Consider the following 19,918-nt stretch of genomic DNA (forward strand, 5'->3'; position numbering starts at 1 on the left):
TCCCCCAAAACACCCACACTTATTACTTTTTTGTTAGCCTTTTGATCTTTATGTATTTCTTTAAATTATTTCGGTTTTATATCCATGCCATCTGCTGGTTTGGATCCACTGTGTTTTCTGAAGTCCACAGACAATGCAGCCGTCTACCAGGAAATTCTGGAGCACTTCATATTTCCTTCTACTGACAAGCTGTACGGAGATGCTGATTTTATTTTCCCAGCAGGACCTGGCACCTGCTCACACTGCCAAAGGTACTAAAAGCTGGTTCAGTGGCCATGTATTCCTCTTATTGACGGGCCAGCAAACTCCCCTGACCTTTAACCCTCTCAGGTGACTTGAAGGCAGGTATCCAAGCAACCTGGGCTTCCACCACAAGCTGATTGGCTCCATACCACACCGCATTGATGCAGTAATTCATTCAAGAGGAGCCCTAACCAAGTATCGAGTGCACAGAAATGTAAATACTTTTGTGCTTAAAACATATTAATTGAGTCAATGTGACATTCTAATTTTCTGAGACACTAAATGTTGGGGTTTCTTTACCTGTAGGACATAATTATCAAAACTGCAAAAAATGAAAGCTGGAAATATTTCGCTTTTTGAAATGAATTCCTATAAAATGACCGTTTCACTTTTTGAGATGACTGGTAAGAAATACTGCACTTTTACACAACATCCAAATTGTTTGTGATGATCATAGGTGGGTAGTGTTCAAAAAGGTTATTTAAGTAAGACTAGTGCTACATCAGTATACTTTTACTGAAGTAAAAGTAAGAAGCAAAAGTTTTTACTTGGGTAAAAACCTCTTTCTCTATCTGTGCTACAGAATCCCTCCACTTTGTTGCAGTGTGTTCTTTTTCTGAAGAAAAACCTCTACCTGCAGTGCATTTCTGCATATTCTTTGACTTCTCATTCTCTCCTAAGTTTCAGTTCATGAAAAAGCATCCTACTGACGGCAACACCATGTAAAAATCTACCTTTCCTCAAACCTCCAAGCTGGAACTGGTTACACACACGAGACAATGAGATTCCTTTGAGAGGAGCTGACTGTTGACGACAGATATGCACCGTTTGTGGCTTTTTTTCTCAAAGCCAGGGGCTGGGATTGAAACGTGTAGGTGAGGAAAGGAAAGAGGAGGAGGATGTGAGAACTTCCTCAAACTGTTTGCAGTTTCGCCCTCTGGGACACGGTGGTCGTGGCTGGGCAGAAATGGAGAAGCTGCTGTTCTGCATTTCACCTAACAAGAAATGACTGCGTTTACCTGAACTGGCACGATAGCGTGAGGTGGAAACGAGTGATGGGCGCTGTTGCGTGAAACAACACAAACACTAGGTTGCATTTATTGCTTTCTAATGCAGGAAGGCTCACACATGACCCCGTGAGCTGTTCTGCACAGTCATGTGTTATTTAGCATGGAAACCATTGTTCAGGCACCAATCTTTAGAAAAAGCAGTAATTTTAGTTTTAGTAGATTCTTCTGCAATGAGGAGTAACAATGCTTTACTCTGAGTCGCACAGACACAAAGCTTTTGTCTGGGACACCCACTGTGTCCGTCACTGTTTGATCACAACCTAAAAGACAGAAGGGGATAGGTGTTTTCTCTTCCTCTTCCTCTGCTTTGAAAGAGAAGCAGAGGGAGCAATGCAAGCTTTTTGAAACTTGCAGCAACCATCTAATGTTTGGTGAAGAACTTGTCGGTCAGACAGGATGAAAATCTAACGCCATCTTTAAAATTACTCCGAAAAAAATAAAATAAGAGAATTTTATTTTGTGTTTATTCAGTAGAAACATGTTATTGCTACAATTTAACAGCAGTAGGACAGAAAACCCACACAGCAGATGAGAACAATAATCTTATTAAATCATACAGATTCAAAATTTAGACACTAAAGAAACTAAATCACAGTTTATTACACAAGTCAAATTTGTGCTGTTGGAACCTGATTACAGTTTGGTTTTCGCATGATCTCCCACAAAAACTGTCTTCAAACATGCCAAGTAACAATTCAGTCACAGTTAAAGCAAAATTATGTGAACATTGCAAATTGATTTGTAAAAAATAGCACATTAAATAAATCTTTCATTATATTTACAAATTAATTCTCATTTATAAATCAGAATATATTCCCAATGTCTGATACTGGTAGCAATTCACAGCTTTAAGCATCCATGTGTATTTTCTGATCTGCGTATGAACACAATATGTTAGAATTAAAAATACAATTGAAGATCAAACACAAAATCATAATCTCTGACCTCTTTCTGGACATTCCCATTACTTTATTTTTAAACAGATGAACACTGTTGGGCATCTTGAAATCGTCCACAGTTTTCTTCCGAATGTCTCCTTTTTAAATTTTATTCCATTTATTAATTTATGTCACAAATGAATTGGTGTGTTTGCGATGTTGATTTCACAGCTGTAACTTAAACCAATTCAAATGTTGTGGATTTCTATCTCAAGATCTTATGGTGCCATGGCACCTTCATTTGATCTTTTTCTCCAGTTGTTTAAATGAATTATGATATTGATGTATGTCAATTTGAAAGAAAGTGATAAAATATATAAGGAATCTTGCTATTTCAGGCACATAGAAACCATTTGTAAAATTGTATCTGACCTAAAGTAGGAAAGGTTTTGTCCAATTTAATGTCAGACAAAATAAATATTTAATGTCTTTGTATGGCTACTAATAGAGACACTTTTGCTCACTTTTGCCATTGACAAAATTTTCTCACTCTCCAATTCGTGATTTAACTTGTAATTTCTTTTGTGTGCTCTATCAACTCTCTTTCAGTTTTCCTCTGTTACGTCGATGCCTTCATAACTACCATCCAGCGGCTGTTTGCTTTCCTCACGCTCGTCTTCTGAAATCGAGTCATAGTCAAATGACTCGGAGCGGACTCTTTCAGCGTATCCCTGCTCATCCACCTCTTCATCAGATTCATCAGAGGATTCCGACTGCAGGAGGCGGCGTGTGTTACCAAATTGACCTTGTGATTTTTTCTCTCCTTCCAAAGACTCGTCCTCTGAACTATCCAGGTACTTCTTTAGTTTCGGCATCTTGCCAGTTCGAAGTTCATCAGCCCGACCGTCCTCTCCCTCCTTCAGGTCAGAAATGTACTGGTCCGCGCCTGGGGGCTCTTGCTGATCCACCTCTGGACTGTACTGGCTCCTTCTGTACAAACTCTCCTCATCCTCCTCCTGACAGGAGCTTCCTGGGATGCTTTCGCCGTCAGACTGTGAGAGACGGAGGCTGGGCATGCCTGGAGCTTTCTGGGAGAGGTCGAACGGTTCCTCTTGGCTATAGTGGGAGATGAGGCCCATGGAGCTGTTCAGGCAGAGGCGTCCTCTTTGACGAAACACTAAGATCAAGGACATGTTAAAACGTTTAGCGACTTTTACTGACGAAAATGTTAAATCCTTGCAGTGTTTTCCTACTTACATCTTTCGTCCAGCCCTCTGTCCATGACTCCGTGTTTAACCTTCATGTGTCTGGTGAGGTTCCCCTTCAAAGTGAACTTGCTGGGGCAGTAGAGGCATTTGAAGGGTTTGCTGTCCGAGTGAAGATGCATGTGTCCCATTAGGTTGTGCATTCTGTTAAATTCCTTCCCACAAAGCTGAAAGAGAAGAAATTACATACGATGTAAGGTTTCTGATTAGCAAGCGAGATGCTAATGCTGCTTTTAGCTGTTCTGAATCCAGTTTCGTCTTTTGCAGGATGCTTGTCACGTTCTTTCCTTCCAATATCGCTCAATTGTAAAGGATTTACTGTATTCAACATCAACAATGATTGTGTCCACAAGTGTAACAAAAAAATAGAGTTAGAAATTTCATTTTGCATTCTAGAAATTTAAGGTTAAGCTAATTCATGGACATGTTAGATGTTATTCTAACATTTAGACTTATCAAATATGCAATATTTCTTTATCCTTCCCTCCTGATTGTAATGGTATTATGTTTATGCCAGCTTGAACTGGGAAACTATTATTTCATCTTATGATAAACTGCAAGTAGGTTAATATTTAAGGTCCTACACTTTAGTGGATGTTAAGATTTGCCTGCAGCAGCAAAACTTTACAGAATATTTTTAATGGAAGTTGGATTAAATGCACAAAACTAACATTTATTTGCCATAAAAAGAAAAAGAAAAATGAAATCATGAAACTGTACTTCGATATAACTTCAGCAAATGTATTCCTCTGCAGCATCTCAAAGCTAATCTCAGACTTTTCCTCTCTGTTAATCACAGAATAGCAAAGCAACACGTAATCATGAATGAATGTGCAGACAATAGGACACACACCCTTTCTTCCTCCCTCTATCCTTGTTTTTCTGTTTTCCTCTCAGTCTTCACCCTCCCTCTCTCACTTCTAACACACACACACACGCAAACACGCACTCGCACAAGAAAAACAGAAAGCGCTAGAGGCAGAAGGAGAGAGGAAGCAACCCTGAGACAGGGCCAGGAGGAGAACAGGGAAGGGCAACTCCTGCGCTGTCCTTCCTCTGCATTCTTTTTTATTAGGGTGGTCCTTTCCTTCAGGAGGAGAGAGGGACTGTAAACTGTCCAAGAGGACCGTGAGAAAACAGGAAGCTCCCTCGAGCAGCAGAGAAAGCGAGATGAAATCTATTTGTGGGGCCTGTTCTCTGGGGAGGCTGGGGGGGCCATTGTTAGAAAGGCGGTTTGCACCGCTATATCCTTCCTATGGACGAGGAGGCTCCCACTCCCATGAGCCTCTCTGCTATCTGGTCATCGTCTCAGCGCTTATAACACATAGGTCACTCCAGAAAAGAAGGAACTTTCTTTGACAGCAGGGAACACCTCAGATTGGTTGGAATGGTTTATCCTTACAATAAATCTGGACCCTCGATTACCTTTACCTTGCAGGGCAAAACTAGAAAAATCCATTTAGTTTAGTATTGTGCATGCAAAACAATTCACCTTTTCCACACAAATGTGAGTTATCACTTGGCACATTAATAAAATCCTCTGTATCCCTTTTCTGCATTTAGTTTGTCAAGACCCCATGACTACGTTTTCGTGCACAAAAGAAAAGTTACAGGAGTATACAAATATAAATCCAAATATCTCCACCTCAGACCAACATTTGACCAACCTTGCATTTATAGGGCTTGATGTCCGAGTGGACGATCATGTGAGCCTTGAGAGTCTGCTTCTGGACGAAGCTCTTGAAGCACATGTGGCACTGGTAGGCCCGTATGTTGGTGTGGATGAGGACGTGGCGCTTCATGTTGGCCAACAGTGTGAACTCGCGGCCGCAGATGCGACACTTGTGCTCCTTCACCCCCTAAAGAGCAAGAACACGAGAGGTGAAAGATAAATCTGTAGTTTAAATTTAGCTTAGAAAATGTCGAGCTCTGGACAGAAACTCAACATCACATGTGTCATAAACTCGAGGCCCAGGGGCCAAATCTGGTCACACAAATGGAGCTTTCAAGATGATTCAATATCATCAATCAAATCAGAGCAGTTTTATTTGTGTACTGCCAAATTCAATGCGACAGGTTGATTTAATTTCAAGAAGCACTCATAAAATGCAGAGACGGGTGTTTATCAATATCTTAAACAATTTGTTAATGTTACCAACACATTCTGGAACAACTGCCCCTTTGAGGACATTTGCGATTTTGATGAGTTTGATACCCTAGCTCTATGGTGTTTAATGTATAAATATTTTGCACTGCGCAGTGCAAAATATTTGAATACACGGCGTTTATTCAACATTTAAAGTAAAAAACATTAAATATGCAGCAAACACTGTGTTTTTATAATGGCATGGCAAAGGCAAGTTGTAATGAATTTATGGCAACCCTTCAAGTAAAACATTCTTGGCATCAATAACAGCTAAAGAGTGAAACATACTTGTTAAAGTTTTAAGTATTGATCTTACGTTGAAGAAATTGCACTGACTCATGCATTACTGGATGTTTTCTTACCTGAAATTAAATTGCTGGAATTTCCCTTATGTTTATTGGCATGAATAATAAAGATATTTTTCTTTTATTGTAATGCGTCGTTTTAAAATAAACAGTTCACAAGGAGGAAGTATTGGGTTTAATTTCAAAACAAATAAGCGTGAGAAAAATGCTTCCATTTTCCTTTAATCATCTGTAAAGTTATAAATCATACTTGGATTTGCTGAAGCTTAAAATGTGCATTTCAGCCACCTCTTCTCTCAAATATATTGGTTTCTGTTTTGCATTCCCTTCCTTTTGAACCTACTTTGTGAGTGAGGGTGTGCTGCTTCAGGTGGTGCGACTGGATGAACTCCATCCCACACTCGCTGCAGATGTACGGTCTGATGTCCTTGTGTTTCATCATGTGGTTCTGAAGCTGACTCGGGTACTGGAACGTTTTCTGGCACTCTGTGCACCTGCAGGAACCGAAGATGGTTTTTATTCAACCGTGCAGAAAGGACGAAGAAATGCATGTCTTCCTACGTTATTCTCACTTTTGATTTTTATTCCTCCGTTAGAATTTCAACCGGGCCAATCAGGGAACAGAAGACGAAGTTGTGAACAATGACGTCAATTTTCTGCCCTGTTTTAAAATTCCGTTCTTCCTTCATGGGGAAGTCCTCCCCCCACCCCCCAATAAGCTTGTAGTTTTAGCAATAGCAGCGGAGGAAGTGAACAAATCCGTTCAGTTTGTGTTGGTCACGCTTCCAAACACTGAAGTAAAATTAGCAGCCGCCTCGTTCAACTCGGCATTTCTCTCTTTGTAGTGGAGGACGGCCGCTTCCAGCGAAGACTTGTTCTAATAAATTTCCAGCAGGCTAAACGCTGTAAGCATTTAATGCTGCCCCCACTGGTCGACACAGCAAAGACCATTTCCGGTAAGCTGCATAACGTCACCGCCAAATGTTAATTGCGTAAGATCCAAAACTTAAGTGTTTCTCCATAGCCAAGAGTCTAGTGACGCCATCTACGAAGGGCCTTTTTTTTTTTTTTTTTTTTTTCCCTGGACCTTTTTTTTTTTTTTTTTTTTTTTTTTAAACCAGGCAACATCATAAATATCTTTTGGAAGGATTTTGTACTCACCTGTACAAGGTGGGACCTCGATGAACTGTGAGGTGTCTCTTGAGCTGGGCCAGGGTGGGGAAGTCCAGACCACACTCCACACACACATTCTCCTGCCCTTTTTCGTGCTTCAGCTCGTGGGCGCGAAGCTCGCTGGGATAAGCGAAGCCTCTGCCACACACACTGCAGCTGCAGGAGTTAGAAAATGGACGTTAAAGTGACAGCAGAGTGGCAATAAAGAGCTGAATTTTACCTGCACTACAAAGGCACAAAATATTACCAAATAATTTTGGTTTAGTTTCTAGTTTAAATACCTTGAAATAAGACAAAACTAACTTACAAGTAACTTTTCAGCAAGATATAGGGCAGGAGTTTAACACTAGTACTTTTTCATCAATATTAAGTTACTTAAAACAAACTCCAATATCTTGCTGAAAAGTTACTTGTAAGTTAGTTTTGTCTTATTTGAGGTGAACTAAGCCATTTTCCAGATGTCTACCTGTATGGCTTCACGTCGCTGTGCTGCATCATGTGTCTCTTCAGGTGGCTCGTCTGGGTGAAAGCTTTGTGGCACACCTGGCACTTGTGAGGCCTCATGCCCTGGTGTGTGAGGAGGTGTGTGTGCAGGTGGCTGAGCTGCTTGAACAGCTTCCCACAGAGGTGACAGCCGTGCGGCTTGATCCCGTTGTGGCCCAAGATGTGCGTGACCAAGTTGTACTTGGACGTGTAGGATTTCTCACACATCCGGCACTTCCATCTCTTCTGGTCGCTGCCGACGTCCACATAGTAGCTGTCATCTACATGGACGTTGAGACCCGCCTTCTCGGCGTTGGTGGTCTCACCGCGGGGAGCTTCGTCACGTGGGGCCTTGCTGGAGCGGGGGTCCTCTCTGGGGTAGAAGGGACCGGGTGGGATGTGCATGACGGGCCCAGGCATGAAGAAGGGGTACGGGAAAGGGCCGTGAGAAAGAGGAGGGAAGTAAGGCGGGTGGAGGAGATGGAGAGGTGAGGAAGGCCAAAGAGAGGATGGACTGGGAGGCTCCTGCTTCACCTGCACAGGGAGACTCAAACCTGCTGATCTGCTGTGAAGCTGCAGCCTATTCAGCTCAATCATCCCAGGTATTGGTCGAGAGGGCATGGAGGAAATGGAGCGAGGTGGAAGCGAGAAGGGGACATGAGAGATGTCCAGCTTCTTCTTGCTCCTGCTCTGTTCTGCCTCCTCCTGTTGTCCATCAGGCGACTCTTCCCCCTGGGCGCCCGCTTTGAGATGAAGCCTCTTCTTTTTTGGGAATCCTTCTTTGGGAACGTAACCGAGGCCGGGCACGGGGAAGAACGCCGGCGTGGTGAGAGCGCTGTAGGGATCGATGGTGGGGTAACTGGGTAAAGAGAATCTTGGGGGCTTAATATAAAGAGGGGCTGGACCCAAGTAGAAACCCCGCTGAGGTGCTTGTCTAAGCCTGTCTCCTTGAGACGGACTTTCACCTGGTGAGAAGTTCACAGTGTCTTTCTCCATCGTTATTCTACAGAAAACAGAACAAGCAGCTGTTAGACCTGAGGTGTCCAAAGTGTGGGGGGCCATTATGGGGAGGGATACAAATTTGACCCCAAAGTCAAAGGTTATTTGATGTGGACTTTCTATTTTTAATCAGGACAAAATTATCACAAAGTAAAATCATCTTACAATAGAACATACTGGCCAGAACACAAAAAGTAATTGTGTTTTTTGCCTTCTCTTGCAAGAACCTGTGAAGTTTACTCAAAAGTAAACTTTGCTGCACCAAAAATCAGCTTTTAGTTAATTTAATAAACTTGGCTAAATACAGCAAGCATTATCCAAACAAGATTTTATTGATCAGAATTCATTAGGTTGTGTTCTGTTATTTCCCCCCCAATTGATACCTAGAAAGTTAATAAAATAAGTAAAGTCTGAATGCTTTTCTTGGCTGATTTTATGCTCCATGTGTCAATACAAATTATGATTCATCGATTGAGATTCTCGTTCTCAACAGTTGTGTTCTGTTATTTCCCCCCCAATTGATACCTAGAAAATCTGCAAAGTTACTTTTATCAAGGCAAACCTGCAGTAAGTTTTGGATTTAAAATGATTTCTAAATCCTTCCCAGCAACAAATCGACCACTTCATTTGTTGAATTAAATTGTTGCATGCTTAGTTTATTGTTGGAGTTGCTGTAAGATGTATTTTAGGGCCCAGAATTCCTTTTGACTTGATTTTAGTCCATGTGACGTTTGGAAACCCCAGTGTTAGGCACTGATGTTCATCAGTCTGCTTGCAGATTTCAGAGGAAGTCTGCACTACATGTTTTTGCTCTGGTCTAAAACCTATGAATACTTAATTTAAAAAGCTCATGTTTTCTTATATTAGCCAAGCTGATTTTACAGAATACATGTCCTCTTACAGTGCATTGAAAACTATTCATTCCTCTTGAAATGTCCCACTCATCACCATGTTTCACTGTGAGGTTGTCAAGTTCAGGATGATTATTTTTTTGGTTAAAAAAACAGTTTCACTCATCTGATTGGCAAACCTTGTCCCACTTATCTAGGAAATCTTATGACATTCTTTGCAAGAGTAACTTTTCTCTTCTCACTCTCCTACATTTGCGTCTGATCTTAAAAGGTTCTCTTACCTGATCTTTGCAGCTCCTCCAGAGTTACAAAGAGTCTTTTACATGCTTATTAATGCTATCCTTGCTCAGAGTGTCAGTTTAGATTTATTGCCATGTCTCTGTAGGTTCCCAGTTGTGTTCATCTGAGAGGTGTTCAAAGCTCAGGATATCTGTTTCTAATCTAAATGTAATTCAAACTTCGCCACTGTTTAATTCCTGACCTGTCTGCTGTGTACCTTGGTCTTCATGTTTGAAGCATCATGTTTGGTTTCTAATGTTCCCTAACAAAAGGCAGTACACTGAAGTTTGTGACAAAACAAAAAAGAGAGAGAGTTAAAGGAGTGTGGACAATTTAGCAAGACATGAGGAAACCGAAATCTGACTTTTTAAAGTTTATATTTTGAATGATATTTAAACAAGTAAAGTGAATCAGAGGTGTGACATGTAATAGATCCAAATCAGAGACGGATCTGCAGAATCAGCATCAAAAAAAGAGCAGCTAATAGTTTTAAAATATACAAAGTACAGTTATTAAGCAGATCTACTTTCGATCAATGCTTATTTTTACCCCCAGACGCATCATTAAGAGGAACAGTTTATAAAAGCTCATCTTCTGACCATGCTTCTGGTTTCAGTTGAAGATGGGGAGCAGTTCCTCTGAAGCATTTTTATAAAGTAAAGATTGAAAAGGGTACGGAGCGGCGCCGACACCCACATCTTTCGGTGTTCAACCTGAAACCTTTCACTTCTTTCTTTCTCACAGGTCTCCTCCTCGTCTGAAATCGGGAAGTTCTCTGAGAAATGTTCACCTCTACCTCCTGCAGACTTTTCGCTTCTCCATCTCTTTTCTCTGTGCTCTGTTCATCTCTTCGCTTTATTTTTGCACTCGCAGAAGAACTGTCCACTTTTCTAACTTCTCACCATGTTAAAATTGGCTTTCTGACTCAAGTAACTAACAATAACAACAGTGATGTAGATGGCATCTTCACGGCCGTCTCTTAGTGTGATTTTGTAGACGATGGACGAAAACGATAACTAAAGTCAAAGGGGAACCATCTCACTTCTGCATGGCATTCAAAACAGTTCTAAACAATGTCGTTCATAACATCATCCTTCTATTCCTGGTAATCACTTCCAACTTATTCGTGAGAATAAGCTGGAAACTAACTATTATTCTAACATAATAGTTAAAGGTGAGCCGTTTACAGTGGTAGAATGTGACCTTTTTGAGATATTAGATAAACAGTTCAGCATTTATAATCTACAATTGTTATTCAGTGTTTGGTCAACAACAGCACAGTTTAGAATACATTTTGTAATTATGAAATGATTTCTCCTCTCTGCAGACCTTTATAACAATTTGAATATTCCTGATGCGGGGACACAGAGAAATTGCAATTCAACAAAACAAAAAAAGTGCAGATGTGTTAAAAAATAATATTCCTAATGCAGGGTGCAAGTTTGATCAAAAATATTATTCTGTCACTTTTCAGGTTTTCGAGCTGCCGGAAACGAAAATCAAAGTTTTCATTGTTTTCTGTCTCTGAAGTTGAATTCTCTCTCCTGGACTCTGTCCTCCTCACTCCTCCTGCTGCTGCTTGAGTCGCTGTGAGCACAGACCCCTGCCTGTTTGCCACACTCATCCCAAACAATCCATTAAAAGTGAAGCCCCTCCTCATGTGCCAGTCTGTGCCATGCCAGTGTGTCCTGTCAGGCTGCAGGGAAGCCTGCGTGCAACTTACCAGCGTTTTTCTCCCCCTCTCTCTGTGATGCTTTTGGCTGAAGTGCTGCCGCTGCTGCTCTTGTTGCTGTTGTACCTGAGCCTGAGTTCTCTTCCTCTCGCTCGCTCCGCAGCTCTCCTGACAATGAGCCGCCCGTCCACGGATAGCATTTGAAGTGACTTAAGAAAGAGAACAGGAACAATCACTTTGTTCTCATTTTTCAGATGAGTACCTTCGGAGAGAAGGAAGGAAGGGAGGGGAGAGGAAGTCAACAAGCCTAGTGCCTTCCTGCAGAAAAATAAGGAAACACTAGATAGACATCTCCATTTCTCTATGAAATAGGGATTTGCACAGGTTTTTGGAGGAACTTGAGGAGGAGAGTTGATGTTGCACAAACAAACAACACAATTTGAATTGTTAAGAGTTGTGAATTGGCATGCAATGATGGACTGAATCTTTCCACTGGTGTCATTTTTTACGTTCTTTTTTACTATCAGTCTATTTTAAGGAAATGCAAGATGATTTAGTTTGCAGTGAAATTCAGTGCCTTGCAAAAGTATTCATACCCCTTCAACATGTTTTCCCACATCACAAAAGCTCAGATCACATGGATAACCGTGTGAAAAGCAATTTTTAAATGTTGCCACAGATTTCAGCCTGGACTTTGACCAGGCCATTCTAACAACTGAATGTTTTTGTTTTTTATTTTTAACCAGGGTGCATTGCTGGACACCCACCATTCTGGGGCTTGTGGATGCATATCCCTCATCATCAAGTCATTTGTCTCTGAGGCCTGAAAAGAAGTATTTATTTGACTTGATTGTGGAAGAAATGCATCCAAAAGTTGCAGCATAATACCACCAAGAAACTGGACTTGAGCTTTGAAACTATTCCATCATAGATCTGATTGTATGATTAGGGTCATCGTCCTGCTGGACAGTGAACCTCTCCCTCTCCCTCAGTCTTTTGTGTTTTGTGGCATGACAGGTAGACAGACACTTGGAGTTGTCATGGAAGACATATTTAGTGAAACTACTGCGAAAACTTACAAATAGCAGGTAGAAATGGCTGGACAGACGGCGCAAGGCATGGAGTAAGTCACAAAGATCAACAGAAGAACCAGTGAGGATTAACGCAAACTGAAGAGCTTAAGTACTGAAGGAAAGGTGGCCGTGACAAAGGAGCAATCAAAGGCGAGTAGCAGCAGCTGGGAGGGAGGGAGAGCAGGCAGAGGAAATGAGGAGATGAAAAACAGCTGGGAGGCTGAAGAAAAGGAGAAAGAAACAAAACTAAGACACAGGAAACCAGATGAAAGGAAAAACTTAAGGAACCCAACTCTAATGCACCGAAGTTAACACACATAGATGAATGAACTAAGACCAGATCTAAGTAAATAATGAAGAAACCATCAACTCCAGAAACACAGATGAAACTAAAGGTCTTTAAATCCTGATGTTTTGCAGCCTTTAACATTTCAGTGTTTATATTCATTCAGATCCCCACCAACTCTGTCTAGCTTCCCTGTGACAGCTGAAAGAAAGCATGGCCACAGCATGCTGCCACCACCACCGTGTTTCATCAGGGGAATGGTGTGCTCAAGGTTCTACACATGCATGTAGCGACTTACAGATGCATTTTGGTCTAATGGGCGTCCTACGGCCCACACATGGCTTCTAGTGAACTTCAAACAAAATTTATACGGCTGTTCTTCCTGCTTCTCTTCCATGAAGATGATGGGAGATTAATCACACTCATATGAACCACATTTACCAATTACGTGATTTATAAAGTTTGTTTTTTTCACTGTATTTTATTTACAGGGAGTAAAGTAAAATAAATAGAAATGCAAAGTTGTTGTTTTTTTTACTGTAATTTGTAATAAAAAACAAAAAAAAAAAACAAAGTAATATTAAAGATGGAAGCTTTACTCAACAAAAGTGAATTTCAAAGGCCTTTTGTGTTGTAAATGTTTGCACAAAACTGTCACATTCCCATCAGCATAGATGGAGGGAAGGTTGTTCCTTTACCTTGTCCAGGTAAACAACTCGCAGCCAGTAGGAGGCAAGTGAAACTGTGAGTTGTTCCACATATTCGTTTCTAACAAACTTACACCTGGAACAAAAGTTAGTTGAAACGAGGTGGCTTCTGCAGAAAGGTGCACTAATTGAGCTCATATCATTGTTGAGATGTAGCTGCCTTCTGCGGGTTGTGGCTGGTCATTAAGTGTGTTAATTAGCTCATAAAAGCAATTAACCTCAGATCCTGAACAATGTGTGCCTCAATTCCTCTGAAGAATTAAGGACTTAAAGAAGAATGGAGGACATTTTTAGTAGTGGGACGATTTGTCATCATCAGTGTTGCATTGCTTCAAGGAGAACATGGCCGCCGAGCCAAACGCGGCCACTTAGCGTTCAGTTTTGACCACAGACCTCCTCTGATCACCTGTAAGTTCACTCTTTCTTGACAGCCCTCCAAAATATGTCAAAAAATCTTAAGAATAAACCCAAAACTCAAACTGTCTTCTAATAATTGCAGATCAACGTTCTACAGTCCGTGTGATCTTTAATAATTAGAATAATTTCAACCCTGCATGCTCATCTTGACCTCTCTGATGGTCTTTCTCATCTCTAACATGCACGGTCACGCTCCACAAGACCTTCAGTAATGAACTTCGCCAAAAGAGACGTAAGCACGACGACCTGGCCCTTTGACCCTGTCCTCCCACTGTGACGATTCATCTCTGCATCCAAAGAACATTCATTAGAGATTTTTAAGTGGCTTTCGGCTTTCTGGGTCACTTTCAAAAGTTGCCTTGAGGAATATATAAGACCTGTGAACGGCAGATGCAAGGACGGAGACCACAGCAATCACCTCTGAGCGCTTGTAAAGCAGATCGTGAAGAAACAGGTGAACGGGTTTGATCTCAGGACATCTCTGTAGCCGAGTCCATTTCCTGTATTTAACAGCCTTTATTCTCAGCAGAAATGTCTGGAGCTGCCATGTCCGTGGGCCTGCTTTTCCTCCTGTCCGTTTGTTCGGCGTGTTACATCTCCAACTGCCCCATCGGTGGAAAGAGGTCAATCATGGATGCTCCTCTCCGAAAGGTTTGTCGCTCCAATTTTAATTTTTAAGCTACAAACTCAAAGTAAAATGCTTTTTCCTTGTCAAATTGAAATTTGTCACCTATCAAAGCTGAATGACAAAAAAATATAGATAGCTATGACAACTTTCAGAACAGATCTCCTTGCATTTTCTTTCTCTTCAGAAATGTGAGAACGTGTTGGATTCAAGATAAATTTCAGAAATAGAACTGAAAATCTAGGATGGAAATATATGCAGTAAAATGTGTATACAGTTATTAGACTGACTTGATTTATTTCTGTTTACAAATTGGACTTTCTTGTTTGGTAATGTGCCGTAAGATGGCATTTGTTGCAAATTGGCAGTATAGAAACAAACTGCATCAAATTGAATAAGCATAGTAAAAGATAAACACTGCAAAAACACAAAACAAGTTAATTTGCAAAAACTGTTACGTTTGGTCTAGTTTCTTATTTCAAGTGCACTAACTTACAGCTAACTGTTCAGCTATAAATATGAGCTTCTATTAGATAAATAATTCCTTAATATTGATGAAAAAGTATTAATTCCACTGTCAGATTATTTCACTAGCAAGACGTTTTTCTCAAGTTATAAGTGACTCAATCGGCCAGTGGAACTAATACGTTTTCATCAATATTAATTAATTACTGACATAAAGCTCCTGTATCTCACATAAAAGTTCATTTTACATTAGTTTTGTCTTCTTTTAAGTGCACTAAGATATTTGCACTAGAAACTAGACAAAAAAATACTTCAGATTCTTTTTCTTTCCCTCCATAGTGCATGTCTTGCGGCCCTGGAGACCGGGGCCGCTGCTACGGCCCCAGCATCTGCTGCGGGGAGGGCATCGGCTGCCTCATGGGTTCCCCCGAGTCGGCACACTGCGTGGAGGAGAACTACTTGCTCACCCCCTGTCAGGCCGGAGGGAGAGCCTGTGGCTCAGAGGGAGGACGCTGCGCCGCTGCAGGACTTTGCTGCGATGCAGGTCAGAGAATCCGGAAACAGACACTGATTCAAGACAAAAAGTTGTCATAATGGAATGGTGCATTTACTTTAGGCATGAAAAAAAATTGCAACGTTCTTGCTTTTCAAGTAGCAGGTGAAGAAAATGTACCAGTCCATTATGGCAACACAGGCAATCAAAAAATGTCTAGACAAAGAAATTACACAATATATTAAGATAACTGTATAAAATATGAAAATATGCTTTTTACCATTGCTTTATATTTTTAGTGTAATTTTTTAAAAACTTGTCTCCTGTGCGTCTTTCATTACTCCATCATCTTCAGCTCCATTTGTTCTACATCATACTTTATTTTCCGAGATATCATAGAGCACCGTTACTCATCTAACTTGGAGTTTTGATTCCCTCCTTTACTGTTGTTGGGTCTTCAAGTCACATACTTTACTTTTACAAGTAAACTAATTTTCAAAAACTGTTGCTTTGGCTTCAAAAACCTAAAAGTCGCAAACTAAATGGATCGGTTTTGGTTAAGACCCAGTGTTGCGCCATGTCAGTTTTATTTCCAGATGATTAAAAACTATTTTAATCCAAGATAATTAAAAATCCCTTCAGTATTTTAGTTCTGGTTTTTGTCGACAAACGTCTCACAATGGATAAGGACAACAATGGTAAAGGACAGGCCCATGTTGGCCAGTAGGTGGCAGTGTGTATGGAAGAAACACACATTACCTTCGAAACAACCCTGGGTGAAACAAGGCCCATTTTTAAACATTCATATAATTTTATTACAACATCAACATTTTTATTTGATTTGCTGACAACAGGGAGGGCTTCTCAACTTATTGTAATTATCTGCCAAAGCGTTTAAATCCTCACACAATTTAAATACAAATGTGAGCAAAGTGCATATTTTAAAGAAACTAAGGTGTGAAGTGAAAACAAAGTGAAATTTCTAATTGAAGAAACAAAAAACAGATTCTAAATAGTCATTGTAGAACTTTCTATAAATACCTAAATAACAGTTTACACGACAGCCTTTAGATAAGCACAGAGAACTTTTAGATGTAAATCAAGTTAAAGTACCATAAAGATCTATGCCTGTAAACAGAAGACGAACATACTTCCTTTCTTCGATTTTGAGTGTTTCACTTCTCATCTGAAAGATTTCTTTTTTAGTTCTGACAGAAGGATGTATAATTAATCTAAATATGGCTCATTACTGGTGTCGATGCATCAGTAGCAGCTTTTTTCGTTCCAGTTTAAATGCTAATTTTGCAACCTTTTCTTGAAAGGCTGAATTTATGTTGAAATCCTCTTTAGAAACCAACCGTTGCTTTAAATTTGTTATCTTAATGTAAACAGGCAAGTACCATTAAGTCACAGGGTCACATTTACAAGAAAACAACACTGTTAAAATAAATAAACATGCAAAAGCGGCATTTAACCACTTAATAGGCAACATGGAATAAAAGCAGAAGACTTGCAGAACAATAAAAGCAGGAACAAACATGTTGATTATTCTCTTTAGATCATTCTGATCCTCTTGTAGCTCTAAGTGGTGGGGAAATTACAGGAAAATGCCTTTTTTTCTGCTCGTTAAAGTGCAGTCGCAGTGAAATGCCGCAGCATTAACTCCTCCGTCTTTCTTTTTTTCCACCACAGAAAGCTGCACTTCTGATCAGTCGTGCCTCCCTGAGGACGACGGAGACGACCAAAGCAGCCAGTTGGAAGGCAGTGACCCCACCGACATCATCCTCAGGCTCCTGCATCTGGCCCGCCACACTTCTCACCGAACCCACCAATGAGCACCTCCGCTACCCGAAGGTCTCTCTGCAAGGACAATGGGACTTGTAGTTCCTGCTGTATAGTTGTGTTTCCATGTCTGTCACCACCTTTAGCGCTTCAGTAGAGTGCCTTTGTCAATATATTTTTGAGTATGAAAACAGGGATGAATACAGAGAGGTCATCCAGAGTTCTGCATGCTGAAATAAAGTTGGGAGAAAGTATAACATGCCTCTGTTTTTTTTTTTCTTCTTTTCTGCACAAGGTGAAGAAAGGGTCAGCATTAGCCTTATCAGGTTTAGTGTTCGAACATATCCCACTATCATCAGAGCTGCCCTTATCTTTCAGATCCTCACATGAGGTTGTGTGCAAATATCAATGTTGCAACCTTTAGGGTGATTATCTGGACACCTTTGAGCCATTTTTTTTCTCAGCTTAATGTCTGAACTGTGTTCAGTTCAAGAGGTAATGACAAAGAAATGTGTTTCAGTCAGAGGAAAACATTTTGAAAGACAGGCTGCAGACGAGCGATGTTGCACTGAGCAGAATAAACGGTTATATTAGTCTGCTTAGTGAAAACTCTCATCATCAAAAATCTTATCGTGAAAAGTCACTTAATCTGACCAAAGTACCTTTGAAATCAAATGTGGATCATAGTTCACACTGTGGATTTGTGCACCTCGATGGGTTTTTACCAGAAGAAAAAAAAAGTAAATTTATTACCATATATGGGCATCTCATTTAAGTTGAATTTAACTTCAAAGATTATTTACTTTACTACTTAATTTCAAAAGATGAGAAAAATTATTAGCTCAACTTCCCAAAGATTGATATATGTGAAGGTTTTTAAATCAGTTTTACTGATTATGGCTAATGCTGATGAAAACTCAAAACTCAATTTCTTGGAAAAATTGAATCTTAAGCATAATTTAAAAAAAAAAACTGAATTCAAAGATGTCAGCGTACTGAAAAAATAAACTGTCCTTGACCAGAGCTATAAATGAACTCATTGCCTGGCTGGGATTCCTCTTGCATGAATTGCTGCATCAATGCACCGGTCAGCCTCTTAGCACTTCCAATCTGTAGCGGAAGTGCAGATTGCTTTGGTAGCTGCCTTCAGGTCATCTTCATTGTTGGATTTTGTGTCTCAACTAACAGTCAAGTCAAAGGTCATTCCCATGTTGGTCATGCACAAAAAATTATGTCAACATTTGTTTGTGGTTCTTTCTTTTGCTTTTTCTCACCGTCTCTGTTTCCTAATGTTTGTTAAGTTTCACCAAACCTTAGTTAAGTTGCTAAGCTGTTTATCTCCGCCAAGAGTTTTATCTGCTGTGGTCGATGTGACCTTGCATGAGGTGGCCTGACTCCGCCTAATTGGAATCACCTGCGGTTAATCATTGATCTACTGCAGTCTGAGAGTATAAAAGAGGCAGGATCCTCATTTTTCTCTACCTTCACTGTCTGCCATCATGTCTTTCACTGGGAAATACCAGCTGGAGTCTCATGAGAACTTTGAGGTGTTTATGAAGGCTGTTGGTGAGTTGATGCTTTAACAGACTTGTGGTCAAACTGTGTGTGAACAATAGGCATGGCTTTAATCCGACGTATTCTAGGTGTTCCTGATGAACTCATCCAGAAAGGTAAAGATCTTAAGAGCGTCTCTGAAATTGAAGAGACTGGTGATGACTTCAAAGTGACGGTCACTACTGGCTCAAATGTCATTACAAACTCCTTCACCATTGGAAAAGAGGCAGAGATGCAATCCTTAACTGGAGAGAAGATCAAGGTAAGTTAAATTCACCTGTTTGACTTTAAATGGGGTCTGACCCAACCTGACTGGGTTAACTGTTTAGTGTTAAATCTTTAACTTCTACCTTGAAGGGAGTGGTGGTTCGTGACGGCAACAAGCTGAAGGTTTCTCTTAAAGGAATCGAGTCGGTCACAGAACTGACTGATGCCAACACTATTGTAAATGTAAGTTCTTCAAACTATGAGCTCTGGTTGCCTCTTGGACAGACTTATTAACGTCGTCTTTTCTTTTCAGACGATGACTGTTGGCAGCATTGTTTACAAGAGGATAAGCAAACGCATGTAGATGTTTACACTTTGTATAATAAACATGAAAGCAGCATTTATCTCTCTTTATTGAACTTGAATTCCTCCATGTAAGGTTTATAGTGGCAAATTCTTTAAGGTTAGTGCATGGATCCTTATGCAAGACTTCAGTCTGTCTTGGGCTTAGCTAAAGGACACAAGCAAATTTTTACTGACTCTTGGACACCACAGCATCACACTCTTCCTTAAATCTGTCTTGCTTGCATAAAAAAGACCTTAAGTTTAATGGGCTTGTGCAGACCATGTATTGAAATCTTGAACTCCATTGTGCTAGACTGGCTCTGAAGCACAAAGGGGAGAGAACTGTTCATTTAACTCCAGAGTTTGTGCTGCCTTGCAACTCTCTAAAAGCCCAACTAAACTAAGTTTTTAAAGGTGAAAAGGAAGCAATGTGTTGCTTAATATGTATGACATGGTGGGTTTAGTTTATGGAAATACTTGCACCTGTGTGGCAGATCTGGATTTGAGGTCACTTTCTGGTAATGTGGAGCTACACAAAATACCAGTGGAAATCCCCTTAAAGTTGGTTGGACTTGCTTGCTATAAAGCAAATGTTGCTGG

The 19,918-nt window shown here is 40.5% G+C and overlaps 4 protein-coding genes across 6 annotated transcripts in view; 3 read left to right on the top strand and 1 right to left on the bottom strand.

Moving 5' to 3' along the window:
• lzts3b (leucine zipper, putative tumor suppressor family member 3b) overlaps positions 1-19,918 on the top strand; it is an 85,885-nt gene that overhangs the window by 25,611 nt on the left and 40,356 nt on the right. The gene's annotated exons all lie outside the window — the stretch shown is intronic.
• LOC103141788 (zinc finger protein 366-like) lies at positions 1,756-12,549 on the bottom strand. Of its 2 annotated transcripts, none has more exons than XM_007557564.2 (8): positions 12,444-12,549; positions 11,416-11,573; positions 7,547-8,566; positions 7,069-7,236; positions 6,251-6,401; positions 5,124-5,315; positions 3,449-3,623; positions 1,756-3,368 (listed from the first exon to the last, which is right to left on the bottom strand). In XM_007557564.2, the coding sequence occupies exons 3-8, from the start codon at positions 8,557-8,559 to the stop codon at positions 2,797-2,799; spliced, it is 2,271 nt and encodes a 756-aa protein (XP_007557626.1). In that variant the 5' UTR covers positions 8,560-8,566; positions 11,416-11,573; positions 12,444-12,549; the 3' UTR covers positions 1,756-2,796. The 2 variants fall into 2 exon arrangements, with proteins under 2 accessions (XP_007557626.1, XP_007557627.1); XM_007557565.2 differs by having other exon boundaries at positions 11,416-11,626; positions 12,444-12,537.
• On the top strand, positions 14,196-17,413 carry LOC103141787 (isotocin-neurophysin IT 1-like). 2 transcript variants are annotated; one of them, XM_016674046.1, is made up of 4 exons: positions 14,196-14,301; positions 14,377-14,498; positions 15,277-15,481; positions 17,123-17,413. In XM_016674046.1, exons 1-4 carry the CDS (start codon positions 14,238-14,240, stop codon positions 17,263-17,265), a joined length of 534 nt encoding a protein of 177 aa, XP_016529532.1. In that variant the 5' UTR covers positions 14,196-14,237; the 3' UTR covers positions 17,266-17,413. The 2 variants fall into 2 exon arrangements, with proteins under 2 accessions (XP_016529532.1, XP_016529531.1); XM_016674045.1 differs by having other exon boundaries at positions 14,223-14,301; positions 14,374-14,498.
• Positions 18,666-19,373, top strand: LOC103141786 (fatty acid-binding protein, liver-type-like). Its single transcript, XM_007557559.2, has 4 exons — positions 18,666-18,778; positions 18,856-19,028; positions 19,124-19,216; positions 19,287-19,373. The coding sequence occupies exons 1-4, from the start codon at positions 18,712-18,714 to the stop codon at positions 19,335-19,337; spliced, it is 384 nt and encodes a 127-aa protein (XP_007557621.1). The 5' UTR covers positions 18,666-18,711; the 3' UTR covers positions 19,338-19,373.

This window comes from Poecilia formosa, unplaced genomic scaffold (assembly GCF_000485575.1).
Source record: "Poecilia formosa unplaced genomic scaffold, Poecilia_formosa-5.1.2 Scaffold89, whole genome shotgun sequence".
Classification (NCBI taxonomy): Eukaryota; Metazoa; Chordata; class Actinopteri; order Cyprinodontiformes; family Poeciliidae; genus Poecilia; species Poecilia formosa.